Source organism: Xenopus laevis, chromosome 8L (genome assembly GCF_017654675.1).
Source record: "Xenopus laevis strain J_2021 chromosome 8L, Xenopus_laevis_v10.1, whole genome shotgun sequence".
In the NCBI taxonomy this organism is placed as follows: Eukaryota; Metazoa; Chordata; class Amphibia; order Anura; family Pipidae; genus Xenopus; species Xenopus laevis.
Genome location: NC_054385.1, coordinates 117,005,202 through 117,031,050, shown reverse-complemented (window position 1 = coordinate 117,031,050; position 25,849 = coordinate 117,005,202). Strand labels below are relative to the sequence as shown.

General features: G+C 40.3%; 1 protein-coding gene across 2 annotated transcripts in view; it reads right to left on the bottom strand.

The window, feature by feature from the left end:
* Positions 1–25,849, bottom strand: part of cadm3.L (cell adhesion molecule 3 L homeolog) — a 204,196-nt gene that overhangs the window by 32,554 nt on the left and 145,793 nt on the right. For both annotated transcript variants that reach the window (XM_018231341.2, XM_018231342.2), the window contains exons 2-5: positions 24,829–24,969; positions 24,423–24,575; positions 23,873–24,010; positions 19,872–20,042 (exon numbers count right to left, since the gene is read on the bottom strand). In XM_018231341.2, the coding sequence (XP_018086830.1) occupies positions 19,872–20,042; positions 23,873–24,010; positions 24,423–24,575; positions 24,829–24,969 (603 nt within the window). The remainder of the gene's footprint in view (positions 1–19,871; positions 20,043–23,872; positions 24,011–24,422; positions 24,576–24,828; positions 24,970–25,849) is intronic.

Sequence of the window (25,849 nt, the reverse complement as noted above, 5' to 3'; positions counted from 1 at the left end):
CAGTTAATTCTTCAATCTGGGGTCAAGAGCTAGAGTTAAACGTGTGTCTGCTCAAGCCCCGACTGAAAGATGAAAATGTAACGAAAGAATATTAATACAGCCCATATTAGTATAATACAATATAAAATGTACTTCTACCAAGAACACAAGTTGATCAAGCCCTCTGTAGTTCAGTTTTGCCCTAAAATTGGCCATTCGGTGGCATTTTGCAGAGAAGAGAGGATTTGTATACAAGTCCATCATTAAGTCAAGCTGAATCAACAGAGCATCTGGTTGCAGAAAGACAGGATTTAAATGCAAAATAAGGGAATGGAATTCAGAAAGGGAAGGCTCATTCCCATGGCATGCCGCTTTAGTCGCCATGGATAAGTTACTTATAAGTTTTATGCCTACAGCAACAGAATGTAAGCTCTTCTGGAATAGCGGAAACAGTGTATGCTCTAACTAGGTTATCTCCTCAGAGCACAGTGTTCTTATAGGGGCATCACAAGTGGCATCACTAGGGGAATCACTAAGTAGAAATGCACATGACAAAGTGAATATGTTTAACCCCCACATCACTGTACACTGAAATATCTGCCATTCCCCCACAATTACCAGCAGGCCAGGCAAGCTCTTGCATATATGCGTTAGAACAGGGGGTCCTCGATTTATTTTTACCTGTGAGCCACATTCAGATGTAAAAAGAGTTGGAGAGCAATGTAAGCAGGAAACATGTTCATGGGTGTTGCAAAATAAGTGTTGTAATTAGCCATTTGGTGGCCATACAGATTTATATATACAGGAGGCTCTGCTTGGTGGTAAATTTGGTTTTTATACGATCAAAACATACCTCCAAGCCTGGTATTAAAAAAAAGCACCTGCTTTGAGGCCACTGGAAGAGGCATCAAAGGGGTTGGTGAGTAATATTTTGATCATGAGCCACTAGTTGGGGATAGGCAAGAAGGAAAGATACGTTGGGTGCCACTCTTCAAATACTTTACGGAGGTGGCCATAAGGAAGCTAAAAACTGATTTGTCTCATAGCCCTATGTGCCTTTTGCTCCTGTGGCAACTAAGCAATAGGTTCTAGACCTTAATCCACTTTATCCTGCCTAGGGTCTACACCCTCCTTGACACAGAGATTATGGTATAGATTTTACAGAAATGATACCACTATTTTAACCTACTTCAAACCTGGCATAATCTCACCGGCGTGAGTAAAAAGGGTGGTGCTCTCCTACAGTTTATATGCAGTTCTTTTAAATCATAGGTAAACTTGAAAAAATGCCTTTTCAATTTCAGAGCTATTTTATTAACTGCCAATATAATGAACATTGTAACAACAGTGCCACCTGGTCAAATGGTCAGTTCCTGTAACTGTACATTCAAAGAGAGAGATACCTGCAAAAGAAAACAAAGAAGTGTTCACTTCTGATGTTGCTCTGCTCATGAAAGAGATCAAAAGCCTCAAGTGCCCTGTCCCCTATCTCCTTACTGAGCAGGGCAACATCAGAACAGTTGTTCTTCTGAAGATATATCTTTTTTAATGTAGAGTTACAGGAGCTGACCAGCAGGTAGCACTGTTGTTACAAAATGCATTATATTAGCTTTTAATCAAAACTTAAATAGTTCTGAAACTAAAAAAAAAATAATAATGTAAATTGAAAAAGTGCTTAAAAAGCAACCTGAGCAATTTTACAATTTTGTAAGGTTTACTTAGCCTTTAATTGGATTGCGACCTTCATTTTTTTTCAACTCAGCAAAGAAACAGTATGTTTTACCTTAAAGAAACAGAGCAGCTTTATAGGAAATTGCCAAGATGACCAATGTGAGTCTGAGCAGGATCATTCAAAGTGTTTTTGTAATCATGCGGTTTTCTTGTAATAGTTGCAGAGACAATATTCTCATATACAGTAGGCCTGAGGGGCTGGGAAGAATCAATTACTATTACTATTACTAGACTAGAGTACGCACAAACACAAGGGCTCAAAAAATGTTTTATCACTCTTGCTCTATTCCGAGACAAAAAAGCGTTGAATGCTAAAAAGGTTCTAAAAAAAGAGGCTAAAGGGTTGATAGTATCACGCTGGGTGTTAACAATGTAATACATGAGTCAATAACTGTTTTGTGTAGGTGGAAACCATTTAACACTATAATAGTGTTCAAGTTCAAGTTAAAAAGCCAAACTATGATTAAATCAAGTGATGCAAAACCCCTAACATTAGAAATCTTGTGATCTACAATTCTAAACTTCCCCCCAATAACTTATTGACACTTGAATGCTAAAAAGGTTCTAAAAATAGAGGCTAAAGGGTTGATAGTATCACGCTGGGTGTTAACAGTGTAATACATGAGACAATAACTGTTTTGTGTAGGTGGAAAACATTTAACACTATAATAAGGTTCAAGTTCAAGTAAAAAAGATAAACTATGATTAAATCAAGTGATGCGAAACCCTTAACCTTGTGATCTACAATTCCAAACTTCGCCCCAATAACTTGAACCAGATTAACACTTGAATAGTGATGGGCGAATTTCCACCATTTAGAAAAAAACGCAAATTTCCTGCGAAAAGTCGTCTGAAAAGTCGCGTCAATTTTGATGGCGGTGTTAAAGTCAATGGGTGTCCGAATAGTGCTGAAGCGTGGCAATTTCGTGGTCGCAGGTGAATTTTCGCAAATTTATTAGCCTGGGGCGAAACGCAGAAATTTACCGCGAAGTTGTGACAGGTGAATTTATTTGTCCATCACTACACTTGAAGGCTAAACTTTCCTATGTGGTTACTCAAATAGGGAGACTTCAGTCCATGGAAGACTCAACCCAGAAGCTTCAGGCTTTTGCAGTTGTAAACCAAGCTTAATTGATCATTGTTTATATGACTTATTTGCCCCAACTACTCTCCCCTGCTGTCTCACAATGCTGGGGCTCACAAACATCAGAACAAGAGGAGGAAGTGGAAACTAATATAATCCTGGCAGTGAACCTTGCTCACCCAAAATATTGTGAGCTCTACACAAAGAAAGATTTCAATTTGCAAATAAATTCTATTTTGGACATGTATCAAATATTTCAGTATCTAATCGACTTACGGCTAAAGCAACTGGACTTTCTGAGTGGCTTGTTTGCTTCAACCTTCAGTTCATAAAGAATAAGAGTTGAACTGAAGAAGCCTCTCGGATGAGTGGTGAAACATTTTCATGAAAACTCAGTTAATATAGATTTAATATAGATTTAGATTTAACACTACTAAATTCTGTATAAAATGACCTGGATGAATGAGAATCTTCATAGACACCAAATATTTCAACTACGTCTGACGCGTTTCATAGCATAGATGCCTATGATCTTGGTACGAAATGCATCAGATGCAATGTTTTTAACGGATTAAAATATAGATTATTGTATCCTTTCTAGTTCCATTTGTATATCCCAGTAGCTCTGAGTGGCTACAATTGCAATATACATATTTGGATCTTATGACCTTAATCTACAAGTTTGGGGTGGGATTTGCTTATTAAGTGGGCCTTAAATTCTCTATGTTATTATAACATAGCTGTACGAATTGGAGCGCAGGGTCTGGGATTTTTGTTGATAGCCATTGATTGGGATTATATGAGACTAGTAACACATAGAGTGATGCTTGAGATCACTAAAGGTATGTGACCCATTAGAGTGCCTATACTGAATAGTTTGGCTACCAAGTCAGTTTCAGGGGTGAGGAAGTGGTGGTGATCCTATGACAGATTAGGGGTAATCCCAGGCCCAGGCATCAAACAGTTCAAGCAGCACTTTCCTGCATCTAGAGCAGATCCAGTGGTCACCTCTTCTGCCAGTTTACAATCCATTCCAATGATAATTATACCTACTCCTTTCTTCTAAAATGGTGTGTAGTGCTGGATGAAAACAAGAGGAGCTCACTTTCAGAGAACCAACTCTGATCCTGTAGGGGGTGCTGCTAGTTAAGCAAACACTCTCCTTCATACATAAATGAGGCCTCATTCACTAATAACTTTGTCATTGGCATCGTCTCAAGCCAACAGACATGATGAAATAAGTCACCAATGTAATATGCTTCCATATCAACCATGAGATATCTGCTTTCATTGTCCCAACACATGAGTTTTTTTATGACTTCTTGCATCGATTTCTTTTTCTGGCCCAGAATACATCATGCCCATTCTTCCTTTAGCTTTAACTAATATATAAATACATGGTTTTAACCCTGCTCATCCTTTGGGCCATTGGGCATTTTTGATTTGGACATAAAAAAATTTTTTGGCTCCTAGAGTTTCTGTAGCACTTGCTAAGGGCCTGCTATACTGGCTACTGGGGCCCCAATATATCTGATGGTGGACCTGGTAACAGTTGTATGGAAAACAAATGCATTCTGTTTAAATATAACCCTAACAGTTCTGTATCTGCCCTCACCCACTGCAACTGCACTAGTTCTAGAGTCAGCCATAGTTGAGGAGCTTAGAACTGTCCAACAAGTGAACATATTACTTGATAAATAACATGCTTTTGGCCTGAATGAAAATAGACTGAGGCCCATGTTTTAATGTTCGTATGGCCAGCCTTGAACATGATCATTGATGATGGGCCTGGTTACAGAGCTCTACACTGGATAGCATTAGCATCTTATTACTACATAACCATAATGATGCAAAACAACTAGTTGGACTGATTATCACAAGCCATGTAACACCATATGACTACTTCCATTTTTATTATCTATATTTAACTGTCTTTGTTTCAAAAGTACACATTTTAACCTCTAAATTGTGCCGATATTAAGGGAAGATAATGCCAAAATCATTAGTTTCTATTTCCTTTTACATTTCAAAACTGCTGGTGTAAATGTGACTGCAGACTAGAAGGAATAATAAAGGAGAGAATCCGAAGGGCTAGGGCCAATCATAGAGGACATGCTTATTGTGAGCAAGATCAGAAGGGTGAGAAGACAGGATTAATGTGCATGGGAGGTGTTGCAGTAACTTGCACACAATGTGACAAAGAAGATTAAGATCTGTACTAAATCCTTCACTCATACTACAGTAGACATTGAGCTTGCAATTAGCGTGAAACATTATACGTCATGGATTATCAATGCAGATAGAACTCAGAGCAGATGTATCGTTCTTTAGTAACCTTGATATAGTTCGGGCAGGTTTGATTTTTTTGGCCGATCAAGGACCGCATCAGATAGTTCCTCGTCCCGTCATCGTCTATTTCCTTTGTTGTAATCTGATTGTTTGGCCCTAGGGCCGAACAATCGTATTAACCTAATATCGCCCTGCCTTTGGTGGGTATATCGGGTTATGATCCGCTTGTTTGGCGACATTGCAAAACGAGGGGATTTTATTGTGTATGGCCGGCTTAAATTGTGAATTTAAGGTTTTGATAGGACAACGACAAACAGGCAGATCTACATAAATTCTTCATGCACTTTCTATTAACTAACGGTGTTGTGGATGTAAAGTGTTAAATGCTAGATTACCTCCTCTAAATGGGGATTAAAGGAAATTATACAGGTTTGTACTGAAGGATTTCCAGTCTCTGTCTCAAGTGTTCTTTTCTGACTCTGTTATGTTCTTTAGTAATCTTGATTTTCTGGCTGTGGTTTAAATCTCATTCTATTATCTCATTAGCTCTGAGCTCGCTGGATCTGGACTTTCAGGACCACAGTCAATAATGCAGTCGATTAGAGAAACTCAGACAAAAACCACCGGCTCCTTGCTTTATGCCAGCCTGGATGGGGAATTTGCAAGGCTCTACAAGGTTGTTGTTGAAGAACATGGGGTCCTGGCAATAGGAGACCCCTAGTTGATACAGTTATGTATATTAGGGATGCCCAACCTGTAGCCCTTCAGTTTTCATGAACCTACAACTCCCAGCATTAACCCTCAACAAGATCCTTTTGTGTCCTTTATGTTTATATTTTCATTTGTTCATTACAGGGCCCTCTCATGTAGAAATGGCAAAAACCCCTTCTACTCAGAAATGAGGCTCTGAGCAGAATAAATAAGGCATATATATACTGTATAAGTGAAATGATTTATATTATGTAAGAAAGAATCAAGTGCTATCATAATTATTAATTAAAGGAGAAGGAAAGGCTAAAATTAAGTAAGCCTTATCAGAAAGGTCTATATAAATACACCAGTAAACCCTCAAAGTAATGCTGCTCTGAGTCTTCTTCCAAAAGAAACATCACATTTCTTTCCTTCTATTGTGTACACATGGGCTTCTGTATCAGACTTCCTGATTTCATCTTAAACCTCCAGAGCTAGGGCTTGAGCATGCTCAGTTTGCTCCTCTCTCTCTCCCTCACTCCTCCCCTCCTTGCTGTAATCTGAGGTCAGAGCTATGAGTGAGCAGGGAGAGACTCTGACAGGAAGTGATGTCACACCAAGCTAATATGGCAGCTGCTATCCTAAACAAACAGATACATTGCCTAGAGCTGTTACTCAGGTTTTGGTAAAGCATTCTGCAGAATAAATATAATGTTATAGCTAGCATTATTGTGGCTAATCTATTGCCTAACCTTTGGCACCCCCAAATATAACTGGACTTTCCTTCTTCTTTAATGGGGCTGTTTACCTTTAAAATAACTTTTAGCATGATGTAGAGATTGGTTTTAATTTTTTATTATTTGTGGCTTTTGAGTTATTTGAGTTGGGTCAGTGACCCCCATTTGAAAGCTGGAAAGAGTCAGACGAAAAAGGCAAATATTTATAAAACTATAAAAAATCAATAATTTTGCTGGTGGTGAATAAATTCGTGTAAAAAAAAATGGACGCCGATGTATGTTTTTTGGGACGCTAACGCATTTTCGCTGGTGAATGTGCTGGTGAAAAACTTGATGCCGGCGCCGTTTCGCGAATTAATTGCCGTTTCATGAATTCGTGAATTTTTCGGTGAAGCAAAACGGCCCCAAAACGGCCCAAATTTGCCCATCACTACTGCTTTGTACTTATTAACCACTTCCTGCCTAAAAATGGCCGCAGGCTAAAGCAATGGTGGAGCAGTCCAAGCATAGACTGTATATAAAGATGCTATTCAGCCTCCTGGGTCAATATAAATTGGGTAGGATCTAGCAGGCTGCTTGAACATGCTGAATATCAGTCACTTGGACATGGCTGTTAACTCCGGGGGAAATTGAATTGCTTATCAAACATCTTTTAGCGCAGAGAAACCTGGCGCATTTCCCGAAACAGACCCCCTTCCAGACAGAACGGGAAGGGAAGCAGCAGTGGTATGTCCAGTGGGTGTGTCAGAGCTGTCAGTCATTAGCAGGGAGGAATTGGTTAATTTCAAGAAGGTGACATTGTTCTTGAGTACTGAAGCAATGGCGCTGGTAAAGAAAAATGATATATTAACTTTTATCAACTGATAAGTGTCACTAACATCCAGTTTTCTATTAAAAAAACTTTTATATAGAATATATACAAAAATAAAAAAGTATACAATTTTGAAGGGTGGAGTTATAATTGATCAATAAGGGATACCTCTCTTTTTTCTTTCTTGCCTCAACTATAAAAATACTGACAAAGTCAGATCCCTTTTTTGATCATTCCAATCTATATTTACCAATAGAAAGATCCTCTTTACTAATTGGTATACGCCAAAATAGGCTATTGTAGCATTCTGTGTCTACAATCTTGCCTTGGATTCTTTAAAAGGCAGAATTAAAGGGAGACATCATGGTAAACCATGTTTTTTTTTTTTTTTCAAAACGCACAGTTAATAATGCTGCTCCAGCAGACTTCTGCACTGAAATCTGTTTTTCAAAAGAGCAAACTGTTTTTTTTATATTTAATTTTGAAATCTGACATGGGGCTAGACTTTACTAGCACATTTACTAAGGGTCGAATTTCGAAGTAAAAAAAACTTCGAAATTTGACCCTGGAATTAAAATCCTTCGACTTCGGATATCTAAGTCGTAGTATCCTATTCAATGGTCGAAGTATCCAAAAAATTACTTCGAAATTCGAACTTTTTTAACATTCGAAAATTCACATAAATCTGCCCTATAGTGTCAGTTTCCCAGGAGCACCCAGTCATGTGACTTGTGCTCTGATAAACTTCAGTAACTCTTGCTGTACTGCAAGTTGGAGTGATATCGCCCTCCTTCCCCCCCCCCCCAGCAGCCAAACAACAGAACAATGGGAAGGTAACCGGATAGCAGCTCCCTAACACAAGAGAACAGCTCCCTGATAGATCTAAGAACAACACTCACTAGTAAAATCATAAATAGAGCACTGCTGAACGCAGGCAGCACTGTATTCATCAGTGGGTCACAGGTTTCTGGAGCCCAAAGACCTGCAGCTATTCTTCTATGTGAAGGGCAGGAAACTAAGAACAAAAAAAATGGCTAAATGCTCCCTGCACACAATCAATGACCTCTGTGGTCTTTTTACTATTTTATCATTATCTTATAATTATCTTGCCCATATGGTATACTACATACATGTACATTACATGTAAAATGTTGACTACATGGCTTCTGATATTTTCCCGTTACGTAGTTAGGATCAAATATTCAGGATCACCTTTGTTCAAAACACCCTGCTTGTCTGCCTGTAGGTTATTATACTGTATCTATACAAAGAAAAAGTGGGTTAATGGGTCTCCACTAAGGCAACAAATATGTTCCTATCCAGCTAGTGCTTTTCTACAGTTTTAACCAGCAACAGTTCTTAAGGTTTGAAGACCCCCAATCTCCATCTAGTTCTGCAGGTTAATGCAATTTTCTTTACTAATACACACTCTTGAGATTTCTATGTATGGTCCCCCCAAGGGGTTTGAACAAGCCAACAAACTATGGGGCAAATTTACTAAAGGGCGAAGTGACTAACGCTAGCGAAAATTCGCCAGTGTAACGTCATTTTGCCACTTTGCCGATTTACTAACAGGTGCTGGCGTAAATTCGCTAGCGAAGTAGACCTACTCTAATGCTACTTCGCACCCTTACGCCAGGCGTAGTTAAGCTCTGGCGAAGGGACGTGACTACGCTAATTCCCTAACTTGCGGATTTTACGGAACGTTACCTCTTGCGCCAGACTTGCCTTCGGCACCTCAGACCAGGCGAAGTGCAATAGAGTAGATAGGGATTGGTCCAAAAAAAGTTGACATTTTTTCGAAGTCCCAAAAAACCGCTGGCGTCTTTTACTTTTTATAGGGCGATTGGCTGAAAAAGATCAAAATTTTTTTTAGGGTACCCTAGCGTAAGTTCGAACTGCTGATCGTAATATCACTAGAACAACTTCGCAAACGATCGGTAACTTGTGCACAACTTCGGATCTTCGTGAATTTGCGCAGCCCTGGCGAATCTAAGTCTGGCGAAGTGCGGCGAAGCCAACGCTGCCGCACTTTTGGAGGTAAGTCAGTTTGCCCCAAAGGGTAGATTTACTATCACAAATAATTGCGGCGGTGCAGTTACCCATACAAATAATTTTCCAATATGTAGAGCCAATTGCCCATCAATAATTGAGGGATATTGGTGAACAAAGGGGACAGTATTAAGAAACTAATGGCCCTTGGGGACATTGTGTTGAAAAGAAGAGGGCCATGAATGATTTATGCACTGGCAAGAAAGTGTCCCCTTGAAAACTGAAAGGAGGATAGACCCTTATTATATGCAGAATATCTGTTGCCTCCACTTCCAAGCACAAAAACCTATGTGTGGCCTCCAGTCGTATAAAGTAAATGAGATCAGTTATATATGAACAACCCTATGCATTACCAACCATCACAACAATAAATCCCAAAGCATGCTAAAGATAGAGGATGATATTCACACATTATTAATTAACTTGATAAACCCTCTAAAACATCACTACACCAAGTGCATCAACTCTGTGTGACAAAAATCTGTCTAAAGATATTGTCAGGAGCAAATGAAGACTTTAAAGAAACCTGAGTTTTAATTAAAAAGGCGGCTTACCCTGGGGGTATAGATACACGGTACTCTATATTCTTAATTAAAAGGTAGGTACCACTTGCTATGGATGTACATGTGCAATAGAACATTGATTAAAACAAGAGTTCTGGGAAATGAAAACAATCTCTCAGGGGAAAACAATACAGGGTATCCCAAACCTTTTTAACCAGTGAGCCACATTCAAATGTAAAAAGAGTTGAGGAGCAACACATGCATGAAAAATATTCCTGAGCTGTGATTGGCCATTTAGTAACCCCTATGTGGACTGGCAGCCTACAAGAGGCTCTGTTTGGCACTTTATGCAACCAAAACTTTCATCCAAATCAGGAATTCAAAAATAAGCATCTGCTTTGAGACCACTGGGAGCAACATCCAAGTGGTTGGTGACCAACATGTTGCACCAGAGCAACTGATTGGGGATCACTGGTGTAGTGGCTTCCAAACATTGAATTGTTTTTTAAGCAAATAATATTTATGGACACTGGCCACTTTGAGGATGTATTCTGGACACCTTATCTGAATAGAACCAATGCACACAGTTTTTATATGTATTTATTACTAAGTATTTATGATGCATGCCATAAGGGTTAATGTGATGAATCACGAAATGGGAGGTGTGAATTTTTTTCCCTTCCCCTATTAAACTATTTAAAGGATTTTATGTTACACTGTGGCTAAGCTTGATAAAGGGCTGGTTATGCCCGAAACGTTGCTTCGCCTGTTGCACAAATAAATTATATTTTCGCTGCACCGGAGTGCTGATGAAATATGTTTTGGAATTCGGATTGGACCTGAGCAGACCAGACGCTACAAAAACAGTGAGATTGATTGTGTAGCATTACTTTCTGTGTTTGCGACAAGGGGCAAATTCACTAAGCGCTGAAGCTAGCGTTGGGCATTTTTGTTACGTCGCTGGCGTAACTTCGCTAGTGTAACTTCGCACCCTTACGCCTGGCGAATTTGCGCAACGGACGTAACTACGCAAATTCACTAATGCGCGCATTGTTCTGAACGCTACCTTTTACGCCAGACTTCCTTCGCCACCTCAGACCAGACGAAGAGCAATAGAGTAGATAGGGATTGCTTCAAAAAAAGTTAAAAAATTTTCTAAGTCACAAAAAACGCTGGCGTTTTTTCTTTATTATGGGTGATAGGCTGAAAAAGATCGAAACATTTTTTGGGGCTCCCCTCCTTCCCCCCTACATTTCCTAACTCATGGCAACTTAACTATACAGTGGGCACATGTGTAGGGCAAAATAAAAATTTTATTTGATGTTTTGAAGGTTTCCCAGGCTTGTGTAGTGCTGCTACGAATACTTCCATTGAAATTTGAATTTGGCGCCGTATGCAAATTAACCATCGCTAGCGTAACTTCGCTTTGCTTGGAGAATCAACGCTAGTGGAACTTCGCAACCTTACGATACCCCTGAGCGCAACTTCAGATTTTAGTGAATTTGCGGAGCGCTGGCGAAAATACGCCTGGCAAAGAGCGGCGAAGTGCAACTACGATTCTTAGTGAATGTCCCACAATATGTTTTGGAGCCCTTTAGTCTTTCTTCAGTGCCCTGGGAGGTGGGAAGTGTCCTACCAACAGGCTGGAGACTTATAGCTCTCCACTAAGGCCACGCATCTGTTTCTATCCTGCTTGTCCAATTAGTGTTTTTCTCCAATTTTTTTCCCTTAGATCAGAGATGAAAAATGCTGGGAACTATTTCATGTGTATAATATACACATAAAGTTTTAATGTATCCCTTTTTCTAAATCTGAAGAAACATGCCATTATGACTTTTATTAGCTAGCAATGACTTTTCATCTGGCTAGAATTGACGCTGGCCCTTCCCCCTTTTAACATTAGAACAATCCCTTCTGACCCAAAGTTTTGAGCTAATGGGGTTGTCTCGATATCTAATTTGCATGAGGACAAGACCAATTAGCATACAACAGACCTCTTCTGAGCTGTATGGAGTCTATTTGCATGCTAATGACCAACCATTTGCATAATTAATACAAAGAGTCAGCAGGCAGATTGGTTTGGTCAAAGCTTGAGAGGATTAAATGGAGATTTAAAAAAAAAAAAAAAAAAAGGAAGGATGGATGGTATCTGTGAAGGGGTTAAAAAAGCAGGAGCAGAAAATAAAATTATCTCTCAAATACAAAAGGATCCAGAAGCAGCTCTAGCAACAGTATGTAATTGTAGTTAGAGTATGGTCCCAAATTTTGTCTCTAAGTAGGTCCATTGTGATGGGGGGTGCCGATATAACAATGGGTAGGTGCTTACACCAGAGGAACACTGGCAAGCTTTGGTGACATACTTTACCACTTTATTCATAACACTCTTCAGAATATCATATACAGCATGGTAACAGCATTTGAAGTTAAAATAAATGGATGCCGGTGTGTTTGCTAGGCTATTGAGCAATTTCCAAAAGGATATCATTTCACTTTATTGAGAAGGATTATGGAGACAGAGAACAGACTACTTTTATGGGCATGCAGGGAATCTTCAACTAGTGGATTGCGAGCAACATGTTGCTCACCAACTTTGTGGATGATGCTCTCAGTGGCTTCAAAGAAGGGGTTATTTTTGAATTCCTGGCTTGGAGGCAAGTTTTGGTTGCATAACAAACAGGGGTACCAGTCCACATAGGGGCTACCAATAGCACATCAAAGCCCTTGTTTTGCATTCCCAAGCATGCTTGTGTTGCTTCCCAACTCTTTTTACATTTGACTGTGGCTCAAGGGTAAAAAAAATTGAGGACCCCTGCCCTAGTGTAATGAGCTCTGTTCTAGCCTTCAAGTTGTTCACAGCTTCTAATCTTTTTTTTTATAGACATCCAGGCCTGGATTTGTGGAAAGGCCACCTAGACCCGGGCCTAGGGTGGCAGGATTTTAGGGGGGCTGCATGCTGCCCAACCACACCCACATTTTTTCAAAAACACTGGAGACACAATAGTTTTTTAAATTCCCATGCACTAATCACCATTGCTCTGGTCAAGATGATGAAAATTTGCACAAATAAAGGGAACAGGGGCGACAAACGGCAGCGGGCCTAGGGGGCGCCCACTACGTAAATCCATCCCTGTAGACATCCCTTCACTCTTATTGTCTTTGACCCATGAATTCACTTACAGATAGCAATGACATTATTGGACAATCTGAAACCCACCACCATGCCCTCATTCCATTGGGGATTTTGTGGGCATCAGATGCATGCTATACACACTGATGGTGGCAGTCCCAACCTTGACATGGCTCCTTAGCACCTATTCCTTAATAAAATATCAGAAAGATCAAGACTAATCATATCTGTTTTTCTCCACCCCTCTCTCTCTCAATTTTAGCAAGGTTCCTTTCTCTGGCAATCGTGGCTTCCTCCACATTAATATACATGAGCAGAAACGTGATGGGATGTTCGTTGCTTAATTTCACACCTATATGCAAGCATCTGCTTTCATTATAATTTGTAGCCCATATTTTCCTTTGTTTTAGCAGTTAGCTGTATATTAAATTGATAAGAAAAGAAAGTATCAATAAGAAGCAATTGCTTCTCGAAAGCCATTACTGCCACCATTGAGAGAAGACACCATCCCTTGACAATGGCAGAGAACCAGCTGTTCACTTTAATCTATGTCTCCCTGTCCCGTGACATTGGCGTGGGATAAATCAAGCACAAAAGTACAGACAGAGTTAGTTGAAGAAGGTTTGAATTGGGGATTTATGCCCTCGCTTCTTATGCATACACTGACAAGAAAGGTAATATACGGTATGTCAAAGTAATACTTTGCGTTTCAAGTCTGGGAAAATATGGCATTTTCCATCCATGACAGTAATGATTTCTAACATGTCCCTGGGTACAGACACAAGACACACTCTCAAGGGCAGCTTGGCATTCAGATGGCTTTTAAGTAAATTCTTATTTCTAATGTGAGTTTTGGTTCCTGTGCCCAGGACCCTTATCAAAATCCAAATAGGCGGGTAAATGCTGTAGGAAGAAGGACCGTAAAACCAGTTATTTACATGCAATTTACTTTAGCACTTGAAAGCAGGTTTTATGTACAGTAGCAGGGCTCTATTTGACAGTCTGATCGTTTCCTTGTATTGCTTTGAAAGCAGTTTTGGAACTAGAATTTGACTGGTTTGGACACTGTAGTGTCTGTAAAACTCCATCTGCATTTAGAAAGAACCAAGCAGTGGCGGAATTACCGGGGGAGCAGGGGGTGCGAGCGGGCCAGGGTCCGCAGCAGCAGTCCGTTCGCCATTGAAAATGTGGCCAAATGCGGCCGCACGGAGGGGGGGCGGGGCCCGGCTGTGCGTCACGCACCAGGGCCCGCCCCCCGAAATGAACGCTAATGGAACCAAGTGAGTCTGTAGCTCTAGGCTCAATATTGTCTGTGGCATATGGAACAAGTGGATGTAGGAACCATCCCAGAGCAATAAGAACAATAAGAAGCATATGTAACTCTTGGCCTTCAACTTTCAGCTAAAGTAGCACTGATCAGAACACTAAATGCACCACAACCCAATGCAAAACCAAAGATAAACAAGTAATATGGCTAATTTAAGATGGCCATAGACGTAGAGATCCGCTCACTTGGCGATGTCGCCAGACCAGATCTCTCCCGATATGCCCACATTGAAGTGGGCGATGTAGGGCTGATCCGATTGTGGGCCCTAGGGCCCAACGATTGGTTCATAATGTATCTGATACAACCGGTTGGATCGCGGGACTGCATAGACGCACAGATGCGGCCACGATCTGATGGGATTTTTTAATCTGCCCGGTTGAGATCAGATATCGATCGAGGAAGCCCGTTGGATGGCCGCACACACGGGCCAACAAGCAGCCAACTCGGTCTGTCGGCAGCTTTCATCAGCCCGTGTATGGGGGCCTTAAGCCTAGATATCACTTTTATACCTAGAGGAACACAACGCCATGGTCCTAGAAACTGCTCATGGATGGAGCAGACTTCATCTAGCTGTGCACAGAAGACAATTTACTATTCAAAATGGGTAGTATTAGGTCAAGTTGCCTTCATCTGTAGGTTGTAGCAGTCACATCATTCCATGCTATATACCCATAAGCAATATATGTAATGTTTACCTTCCCTTAAGATAGGCTACTGATCATCTAAAATTGTGGAGGCCAAAGCTTCCAAAATCATCCCATGTGCCATTTCTAAAAATGTGCTCTTCTGTGGACTTTTTCAAATTATTTTGATACTGATTAAGCTTTAAACCCCTCTCTCCCTGTGGCAGGTCTGGTAATCTGTTAAAATCAGACTTTCTGCAGAGCTGAAGGTCCAGATGATACATCCTTGGGCTGGAAGTTCCTCCTGTCGGCATACAGTATATATATATATTTATTTTATATATATCTAACTGAGATGAAAGAGGGCCTTCGGTAACAGTAGAGAGATATTGATCCTATCACAGCAAGACAGTAATTCTCCATGACGAACAGCTTTGAAAGAAAAGCTTCCCAATGGACAAACCCCTGTCCTGGGATTTAATCAGAGGGCCAATAAATGTGCATGTTCAGAACCCAATTTACATTAGCGGTATTATATCTATACAAATGTGCTGTTACAAAACAAGCTCTCTGATAAAAAGGGACCTTTAATCTCAAGATCGGAATGCTTTTAGATGTAGGATATTTGACAACCCTCCCTGCAGGTATGATACAGACGCACATTTGTGTACAGTTTGGAACTATTAACATTGCACATAATATAAATCTGCTCCAGGGCCAAATGGCATTTTGGGTTCCCCATATGCTCCCCTCGCCAACCCCCTCCACTTCTTGTCAGTGTGTATGAATAGAGATTGCTACTCTATTATTTCATCTGCTGCTCGAGCTGTGCAGCTAACCTTTAGAATTTGTGTGTGTTTATATTCCCTATCTCTTCCACATTGATTTTCCCTGGAGTCTTGCCCCCCTCTTTCTTGTGCCCCCGTGGTGGAATATTCCCTTTTATCTTCAGGTAAATACTCAGGCAGGCGAGTTGAATTCTAAGCAGCCACGTCTGGCAGGCTGCCACGGATCTGCGTGCTTCACTGATACGCCGACCTATGAAGTGGGAAGTGGCAGGGGCATAGCTGAATTGCCAAGGGGGACCCTTCAGAGGATCTGTTATATACTGTACAAAATGCTAGCGAGATAGTGTAGGCTATTATCATCATCATACCTTCATTTAAAATAAATAAATAAATCTAATTTTGCAGAACTGCTTGCACCAAATATTTGACAAGAAAACAGAAATTCCATTTTCTGAAGGATAATGAAGAATCTATAGACATAGAAGATGCACCTGCTACTCTACTGAACACCTGTCAACCCTTGATTTTTGAGGCCTTCTTAAAATAGTGATAAATAATAAAACAACAGTAAATGTAAAAATATATATCTAGCAAATCTTGCCCACTAAGTGATGTGAGCATGCTTCAGAGTGGTCTATAAATACTGAACACTGCTGCCCCCTGTAGTCTTGTGTTGTGCCTTATGCTTATGATTATCCTTTTGTTGTGCCCTAGGCATAAGGTGCAGGCCACATGCACAAAATGCCACTCGGTGATGCTCAGTGCTGTTGCTACATCGGTACCAGACATGCACTTAAAATTGCTTAGGAACCTCTGGCAAAGTGCAGTAGAAAGTGAACTTGCCTGTTTTATTCAGCAGAATTGGTTTCATGGACAGGTCTTTGAGGGAGGTGCCCCTTTATTGGAGCAAAGGGAAAGAGCGATAGCCCTTTGATAAATCTGGCCAGAGAATGGTCTTCCAAGGAAGTCCCTGGATTAAATAAGGGTTCCAATTGGCCATACATGTATCAATAATGTTGAACAAAGATTTTAGGGACATATATGGTGACCTGGTGATCCTGACCAATATCAGTTGAATACCTCCAAGGATCAGCCAATGCCTTTAATGAGATGGGAATAGCTGCCTGTGAGATTTTTTAGCAATTTAAAGCAAACCAAATTATCTGATCGGATTGAAGTTATGCTGGGGTAATATTCCATTCAATGATGTGTCTTCAGATGCAATGCTTCTTCACTTCCTGCTGTTGCAAAAGTTGGGGCTGATGGTCTGACAATAGAAAGGTGACCAAATTGTATATGACCAACCTATTAGTTTGAGACAGTTTATGGATGCCTTTACTTACTTTAGGCCCATATGTAAAAATAATTGGGGAGCAACTCAAGTATGAAAAATGTTCCTGGGTGTTGACTACAGGAGGCTCTGTTTGGCAGTACAGCTGTTTTTTATACAACCAAAACTTGTCACCAAGCCTGGAATTCAAAAATAAGCACCTGCTTTGAAGCCACTGGGAGCAACACCTGCTTGAAGCCACTGGGAGCAACACCTGCTTGAAGCCACTGGGAGCAACACCTAAACATGTTGCTTGTGAGCCACTGGTTGGAGATCACTGCTTTAGAAATAGTATATCTTAGGTCCCCAGTAGTAAATATATCCCTGACATTTGGGTTGGATGTCCATACTAGAATGTCAGAAACTACTGAAGCTACAGTATTGTGTGTTTATTGAGACACTGTTGACAAGCCTATTTTATACTCTAAAAGGACACCTGGAAATAATGATTTTGGAGAAGACGGTACCTCTATATGTTATATATGAAAGGTCCTGCTCAGGGGCGTAACTACAGAGAAAGCAGACCCTGCGGCTGCAGGGGGGGCCCAGGAGGTACAGGGGGCCCCATGAGGCTCTCATTGATGAGCAATTTGAACATATATTGGTAAAACAGGACAAACACTGGATATGTTGGGGGGCCTAAAATTAATTTGCTGTGGGGCCCAGCAACATCTAGTTACGCCACTGGTCCTGCTCCTGTATAGTAAACAGTCCTTCATTCATTTTGTGTCCTAATGCTGAACTGAGTATAAAGGGGTTAAGAAGTCACACCACAGTATGAAGAATTCAAAACAAAAGTGTAACATGCATGTTCAGGATTTAAGGGTCTATCAGAACTATATATCTGAGATAAGGCTAGATGACAGCGATTCCTGTTCATATCTGGCTTCTTACTGATAAGGGTACTAAAAGGCATTGCGAGAAGACTTTCTGAACTTAAAGCAAATGGCTGATAAGAAAAGACAAGAGCCTAAAATGAAGTCAATGCCACATACAATGTCAAACGCCTTCTCTCAAAGTCTGAGAGATGGTAAACAAGTATGTGTCTGTCTCTTCTACTTTTTGGAATTGCTGACACAGGAGCCACACCATCTTTCAATGCTATTCTCTGCAGTTCTGTGCTTCTTACTTTCTGAAAAGGTTTGGGGAAGGTATTTTTCTGTTTCAGTGCAATAATGCCATGTGCACAAAGTAAGGTCCATACTGAACTGATTGCACATATTGACATGATAGAACCTGCTTGGCCTACACAGCACCCTGAACTTAACCAAACTGGATACCTTTGGGATGAATTGAAACCTCCAACAATGAGCCAGGCCTGATCCCCATCATCAGTGCCCAACTTCAATAATGTTTTTATGGCTGAATGGAAGGTTATCCCACCAACGATGTTCCAACATCTAGTGGGAAGCTTGAACTGAATTTCCTAAAATTTGAAGCCACCAATCCTTTTTGCATGCATTATCCAATAAACACATAACAGTCATCAATCCACAAGTTGCCATGGTCAAATTACAGGTATGGGACCTGTTATGCAGAATGATTGGGGCCTAGGTATTTATAATTTCAATCTTCAAATGTAACATTGTCTCAGGAATCATCCAAATATGGATTAAACTCAATAGGATTGTTTAACTTCCAATAAGGATTAATTACATCTTAGGTGGGATCAAGTACAAGGTACTAGTGATGTACGGGTCAAGAAAAACTCAACCCACAACCCTAAAGTACAAAACCTTAACCTGCACCTGACATAAACATGCAAAATGTTGCCATTATAGCATCCACATCCGACCCTGTACCCGAGTCTTCTCACTCTGTATGTTACTTCTGTTCGCACCTCAGGTACCAAGACAGGGAGTCTTCGGGAGCAGAAGAGGATTGTAGTTCCCCAGTCTGACCCTCACCCTCACCCAACCCTAACCCACCATGGTTGGCCAAGTTTCCACAGGTCACAACAGGTTTTGGGTCAACCCACACATCACTACAAGGTACTGTTATTATTATATAGAAAAAGGAAATTATTTTTTTTAATTTTAATTATTTTATTAAAATGGAGTCTATGGGACCTGGCCTTCCCATACTTTAGAGCTTTCTGGGTAACAGGATTCCAGATAACAGATCCCATACATTTTTTATTTTATTGAGAATCTTATGTTATTTAGAGTAACATATTTAGGAACATATAACAATGCAGCCCTTTGTCATCATCCCCCATCTCCCAGTAATCCTAAAATCTTTTGACTGTTTTAGATACTGGGACTTCTAGATCAATAAGAGATGGATGTCTGCAGGGGATGAGACTAAAACCAAAGCACAAGTTATTGTCCTTGACCCTAACAGTTTGTCATAGTTCAACTTCAGGGAAGGTTTGGCTAATGCGGGGGTCCCCAAACTTTTTTACACGTGAGCCACATTCAGATGTAAAAAGAATTGGGTCCCCTATGAGGACTGGGAGCCTATAGTAGGGTCTGTCTGGCAGTACACCTGGTTTTATGCAACCAAACCAGGGATTCAGCAATAAGCACCTGCTTTGAGACCACTGCAAGCAACTTCCAAGGGGTTGGTGAGGACCATGTTACTCTCGAGCCACTGGTTGGGGATCACTGGGCTAATGTGTCCCATCATTAGTCTCTTTATCAGGGAGAGTTGTGTTACTCATAATGACTTTTGCATGGCTCTGTATGCCTTGCATCGTGTGGACCGTTTTCAGTTTTAGTGGGATTGTGCTCAATATGCCTGACTGATTATAAACAATGGATACAATCAAGACAGATGTAGAGTCTATAAGAAGACTTACACAGGACTTGAATCTTGTGGCTGGAAGATTTAGCTGAGTCATGTAGTGATTCATGGCCCACAGCACAGGTGATCTCAGCTTCATCATCTTCTTTTGTCACGTCAAACTCAATAAAGCTCACTACTGTGAAGGTTTTGCCATTACCATCTTCTACTACACTGGTCTGTGCTCCTGGAAGAAGAGACAAATAATAAATTTGATCAAACAGTTGCATCATTCAGAAAAAAATACACTCAAATCAATCAAAAAATAAGCCATACTCAGTTATTGTGAAATAATGAACAGTCTTTTGGTCTAACGCTATGTTCTGCGGAATGATATTCAGCATTATATCTATTAAGTGACTGTCTGGAGGCTACTATTTCCTCAATCACACATGGATTGAGCTATATTTCATATCTGTTTTGGTCATGTTGCAAATAAAACCTTCTATGATAATAAAAATAATAATAATAAAAACAGTTCTTTTGGTAGATATGTGCTTCATAAATTCCTTCCAAGCTGTTTGTAGGCAGGAGTAAACCACTCCATTTAGTTTGTTATTGCAAAAAAGAAACGATAAACATCCTCTAGATTGACTATTGGAAGACACTTTCACAGAGGAAGTTGATGTAGTTGTGGTATAACAGAGCAGTCACATGACTGTAACTGCAGGTTAGCTGTTGACTTTGTGGTTTTTGTCATCATCAGTACATTCTCTAATTACCATTGCGGGTTCTCCAAGATAATTGTTGCTGTGAAATACTTGTTATTGTGGTTCTGAGACTTTCAATACCGTTCTTGGATTGCTAATTTGGGCAACTGAGCACAGATATGTTACAGGCATCTTTGATCACAAATATATGACTCCCTAATGATTAGGTCTTGGACAATCATTGGCTGATTGTTTTAATGGGGCTGGGAGAGGAAGATTCCCTATAGATGTAAATGGTATTACCTAAAAGAAGATACATGTGTAATCATGATCCCAAATGGAGTATAGGGTTTTTTTCATATTACACTTGCAGTTTACGAGCAATTGGCATCTGAAACAATTATCTGGGCTAGCTTGAATTATCCCACTGAGGAAACACAGGCTACATACAAATGCATGTATCTTTTATATAGTTCCATTAATGTGCAGTGTTTTCTAGAGGAAAACTGCCTGAGGGGGAAACAATGTTATAAACGATATGGGACTTAATGGGGAAGCCAACCTTGAGGGGATTTAGAAGAAAATGCTTGTGTGAAAATGCTTTAAAGGGGAAATATTGAAACCTTGTTCATAACAATGGTCTTATCACATCCCTTTAAACATTCATTACAGGACCTAAAATGTACCTAATTTATTATGTACAATGAGGATTGATCTTCTGCATATTTATATTTATGAGGGGGGATAGTAACATTATTTCCTCTGCCAACATATAATGAACTACCTTCAAATGACTCACAGAAATGAACACAGAATACTTGATTTTTCAACCTCTGATCTAAACATCTCTCTGACATAGGTGTACCCCTGTCATACAGAGTGCCGCCGTATTCAAGAGCAGAAGGGAAGAGAAGAGAGAGAGAGGATTTCAACAAACAAGGCTGAAAAAGGCATGTCTGGGGTTGGATCTTGAGTAAGAATCTTAGAATGGTTGATCTGAATAAGACATGGTCTCTACTGCATTGGAATGATAATATCCTAAGAGGACCTGAGCAGATCAAATTAAATTTCATACCCACATTACCATCTCAGCTCCATGCCTTCTCCAGAATGCTAATGCATAAACACTTTTTGTAGAATTTCTTTGATACTTCTTAATAATTAATAAATTACTCTAGAATGACTGTAAAATGTCTGCTTGATTTTTCGAGCAAGAACTTCTGATCTAAACATCTCTCTGATATTGGTGCAACCTGGTCCTACCGAGTGTCACCTTATTGAAGAGAAGGAGGAACAAGGGTAGAGAAAGAACTGTTAACAAGACTTCAGCAGACAAGGCTGAAAAAAAACAAGGCTCTTGAGTAAGAACATTAGTAGTGGTTTAGATCAGAATAAGACATGGTCTCTACTACTTGGGAACGATTAATATCCTAAGGGGACCTGAGCAGATCAACTTCAATTTCATGCCTACATTACCATCTCAGCTTCATGCCTTCTCCAGAATGATAATTCATAAGCACTTTTTTTTTTAAAGAATATCTTTGATATTTCTTAATCATTTCAGTAGCTGCAGGAGCCCTGTAGGGAACTCCATGGAGTTATGCCAAAGACTATCAAGCTGGCTCACTAAAATTGATCAACAATTATGACCAACTAACTACAATTCTCTAAATCTCTCTAAGGCTCCCTTTGATTTAGATGGTCGCTCAGTGGGTTCTCTTTGATCATGATGAAGGCTTTATGATCACCAGCAAGTTGCTTTGATTATTATTGAGTTTCTTTGATAAGGGCGTCCTCTGATGTAGACTGCGGTCTTTGTTGTTACTTATGATTGGACATGTGGCTTTCCTTGTCTATCGCTGATCACTATCTTTATGTTCTGATCACAGCAGCTCAGTAGTATGAAATTGCTTTTGCCAGGTATCCAAGCCAAAGAATTAACAGAGGTTAGAATATTCCACTGAACAACTAGCAGTTCAGGGCGGCACGTGGATGTTTGACTTGAAGGTAAGTATGATCTGTATTAATGGCACTGTTAAGCTTGTTTGGAGAGAATTAGAATCCTTTTTTTTTGGAAATGGTAAAGAAATAGTTATTTCTGTAGAAATTTAAATAACAAGTCGGTTTCTCTGGATCACTCTAGCATTCCAGTCTCTACCGTGACTCTTGCTTTCCATTACAACGCTCAAACTGTATCAGAAAATCCCAGCGTGTAGGTGCTGTTCTTTGAAATTCTTTACTACAAGCTGAAAAGGAGGCCTCATGTGGTTCTTCTCCTGCTGTGGAATTTCTCTTACTCACAGGGTTGAAACAGGCATATCATTATCTTCTTATTCTGTGTTAAAGTAGATTTCCAGAAATTAAACAGAGATGGAGCAAACTTTATTGAGAAATCTAGTGCTCATAATCCACACAACAGACAGTTCTCATTAAAGAGAAAAGGTGTGATTGTGAATGGCAGATGTTTCAGTCTCCTCTTCTTTACCTTGATGTTGTAGGTTTTATACTAATACTACTCCCATGTGAGCAAGTAGAACAGCAAGTGGAACTATAGGATACAGATGTGTAGTAGGCGTTGCTTTGAAGGTTGGACTAACACCTGTAATGAAATGTAATTTGTACACATGACCTCATTTATCATGGCTATGCACAAGTGTTGGGGTCGAACTAGACCACTGGGGCACCAGGAAAAATCCTGGTGGGCCCCAGCACAGGATCTGTGAGGCAGGGGGAGCGATTTCTTTGTGTGTAATCCACCAAAACTGAAGGTACTCTACAAAGGGGTGGAAGGTGCTCAAGCAGAGGGGGAATCAGGTTCAACACTGGGTTGGGGGCCTTGGTACTGGGTTGGCGACAGGGGTGGTCTTGCCGAAGGTTCATGTCTGGGAGGGGGCCTTGCAGTGGTGGGCTATTATACTCCAGTCCGAGTCCCAGTCTCACAGTGAGATCTTCTGGCACAAGGCACAAAGGGCAGTCTTGGCACAAAGCAGTCCTATATGGAGCTGAAATCTAACACAGGGTTTTCTACCTTATTTTCCACCCAGTGTCCCTGGCTTGTACATTCTTAAAGATGTACAAGCTATGATCATATCAAGAGATGCCAATGTGCAACCACATACATGGAGAGGTCCAAGAGTTGTGTATCAAGGAATGAGTTGCATCTTCATGCCAATAAGGGTTATTCTAGGCATTTTGCACCTTGCAGCTAATTAGCCCTCGTATGTGTATGAGTCGATATGATGGACTTTTATATAGAGATAATTGACCAAAAGCAAACTGACAACTGTCACGGTTTATTACTGGGTTTAGCTCACAGAAAGGAGACATCATATTTTTTTGTCTATTGAATGCATGGGTGAATCCTTACCATCCAGTTCCTCTGGTCCCTTATACCATTTTATGTTAGCAGCTGGCTTACTTCCACTTGTTGTGCACCTCAGTTTGGCCTTGTCATTCTCCTTAAGTGGTGATTCAAAACCAAAAACCTGTGGTTTCTGTGGCACACCTATATATTAGTGAAAAAAGAAAAAAACAGAAAGAAAGACATTGCTAGTCATTTACAAATTACTGTCATATAATCATTAAATTATCTTCTGTATTTCACATAGGTGACAGATGTCCCTCTAGGCAGATTTTTATATAGTAAGAACTCTGGTTCCTTAGGTTGCCATGGATACAGGAACCCTAAAGTTATCAATCATGATACTGTGTAAGATTCTGTCTTCAAACATCTCTAAGCACTTCTCATTCATTGTGCTGTCATGTTATAAACTTGTTAATATCCAGAAAATGATGATGGGAATGAGTACGATGTACTTAGTTTCTCCTATATTTTTTTTCTTAATAAGCTTTGTGTGAGATGCTGAGTGATGTATGCCCCAGAATAAGCTCTATGTGCGTCTGAGAATATCACTTACCTAGAACTGTAACCACAGCTTTGGCTGTTCTCACCGGCATAGTAAAGATGGAGCAAGTGTACTCGCCCTCATCAGACAACACCACATTACTGATACTGATGGTCAGCTCATTGGGGCTGGAATGGACCAGCTGGATTCTGTTGTCCCGTAAGGCTGGAGAAGATACATAAAGTTATAATACAGGTTATTTAAAGGGGAGATACAGTATACCCACCAGGAAAGTGGGCTTGTCTCCTGACTCCTACACATAAGTACGGAACAGAAAGAACATTTTAGATGAAGGACAACCATAACTGGGCCAACTGGTGATTCACACAGATGGCCAATAGTAGTAATTTCTGCAGATGTAAGATGAAGATGTAATTGCAAAATAGAAAATTCCAGCATGTCTATCAGGAGAACTTACCTCTCTTCTCACCAAAGTAGAGAGTCTGCTGGGCAGTGTTAGACCATTGAAGTGAAGACTCTTGGTGTTCCTGCACTGTACACTTGAGAATTGCTGTACCTCCTGTTGAGACGATCACATCTGCCGTGACTGGCTGGCTGACTGTTTAGGAGAAATGATACTGGGTGTTATTACACCTATCGCATTTACAATTCAGTGTATAGATAACTTGTTCATATACAGTAGGTATGAGATGTATGTATTGACCAGCATGTTTAGGATACAAGGCCTTACCATAAGGAAAGGTATGCTAAAACATTGCAACTGGAAAGCCATGATGTATACTTTGTACCAGATATAGGAATACCTAGCAACCAATTAATCAGCTGTTTCTTGCCAAATATCCGACCATTACATGATACCTGCGTGCACTCCTTATACAGCACACTCTAATATATATAATGCATTATACAGTTTACTCCACCCACACCTAATACCCTCTACCAACAGATATAGCACACTCTGTTGTTCTCCTTGTACACTCTCTCTTTAGTAGACTTTATATCTTCATTTGGCATTAAATACCACCTGTATGCCAATGACGTTCAGATATATTTAGACACCCCCTCTAAACAGCTGAAGTTGGAACCCAGGTAGCAGACTTCTTCGTAGCTATCTCTTCCTGGATGAACCAATGCCACCTCAAGCTCATCTTAGCCAAGACTGAGCTCATTGTCTTTCCACTAAAACCAAGCCCTCCTCTTCCTTTCACCATTACTGTTAATGGCATGACCATTAACTCTGTTAACTCAGCACGCTGCTTTGGGTCATCTTTGACCAGTCCCCCTTCTTCTCTATTCATATTAATAATACTGCCAAAACTTGTTGTTTCTTCCTCTGCAATATAGCCAAGATACGCCTGTTTCTTTCACAAATAGCCAAAAAAACACTAATCTATGCCCTTATCTTATCCCATTTATACTATTGCAATCTCCTCCTGGCCAGGCTTCCTGACTCCTATCTCTCTCCCCTCCAATCAATC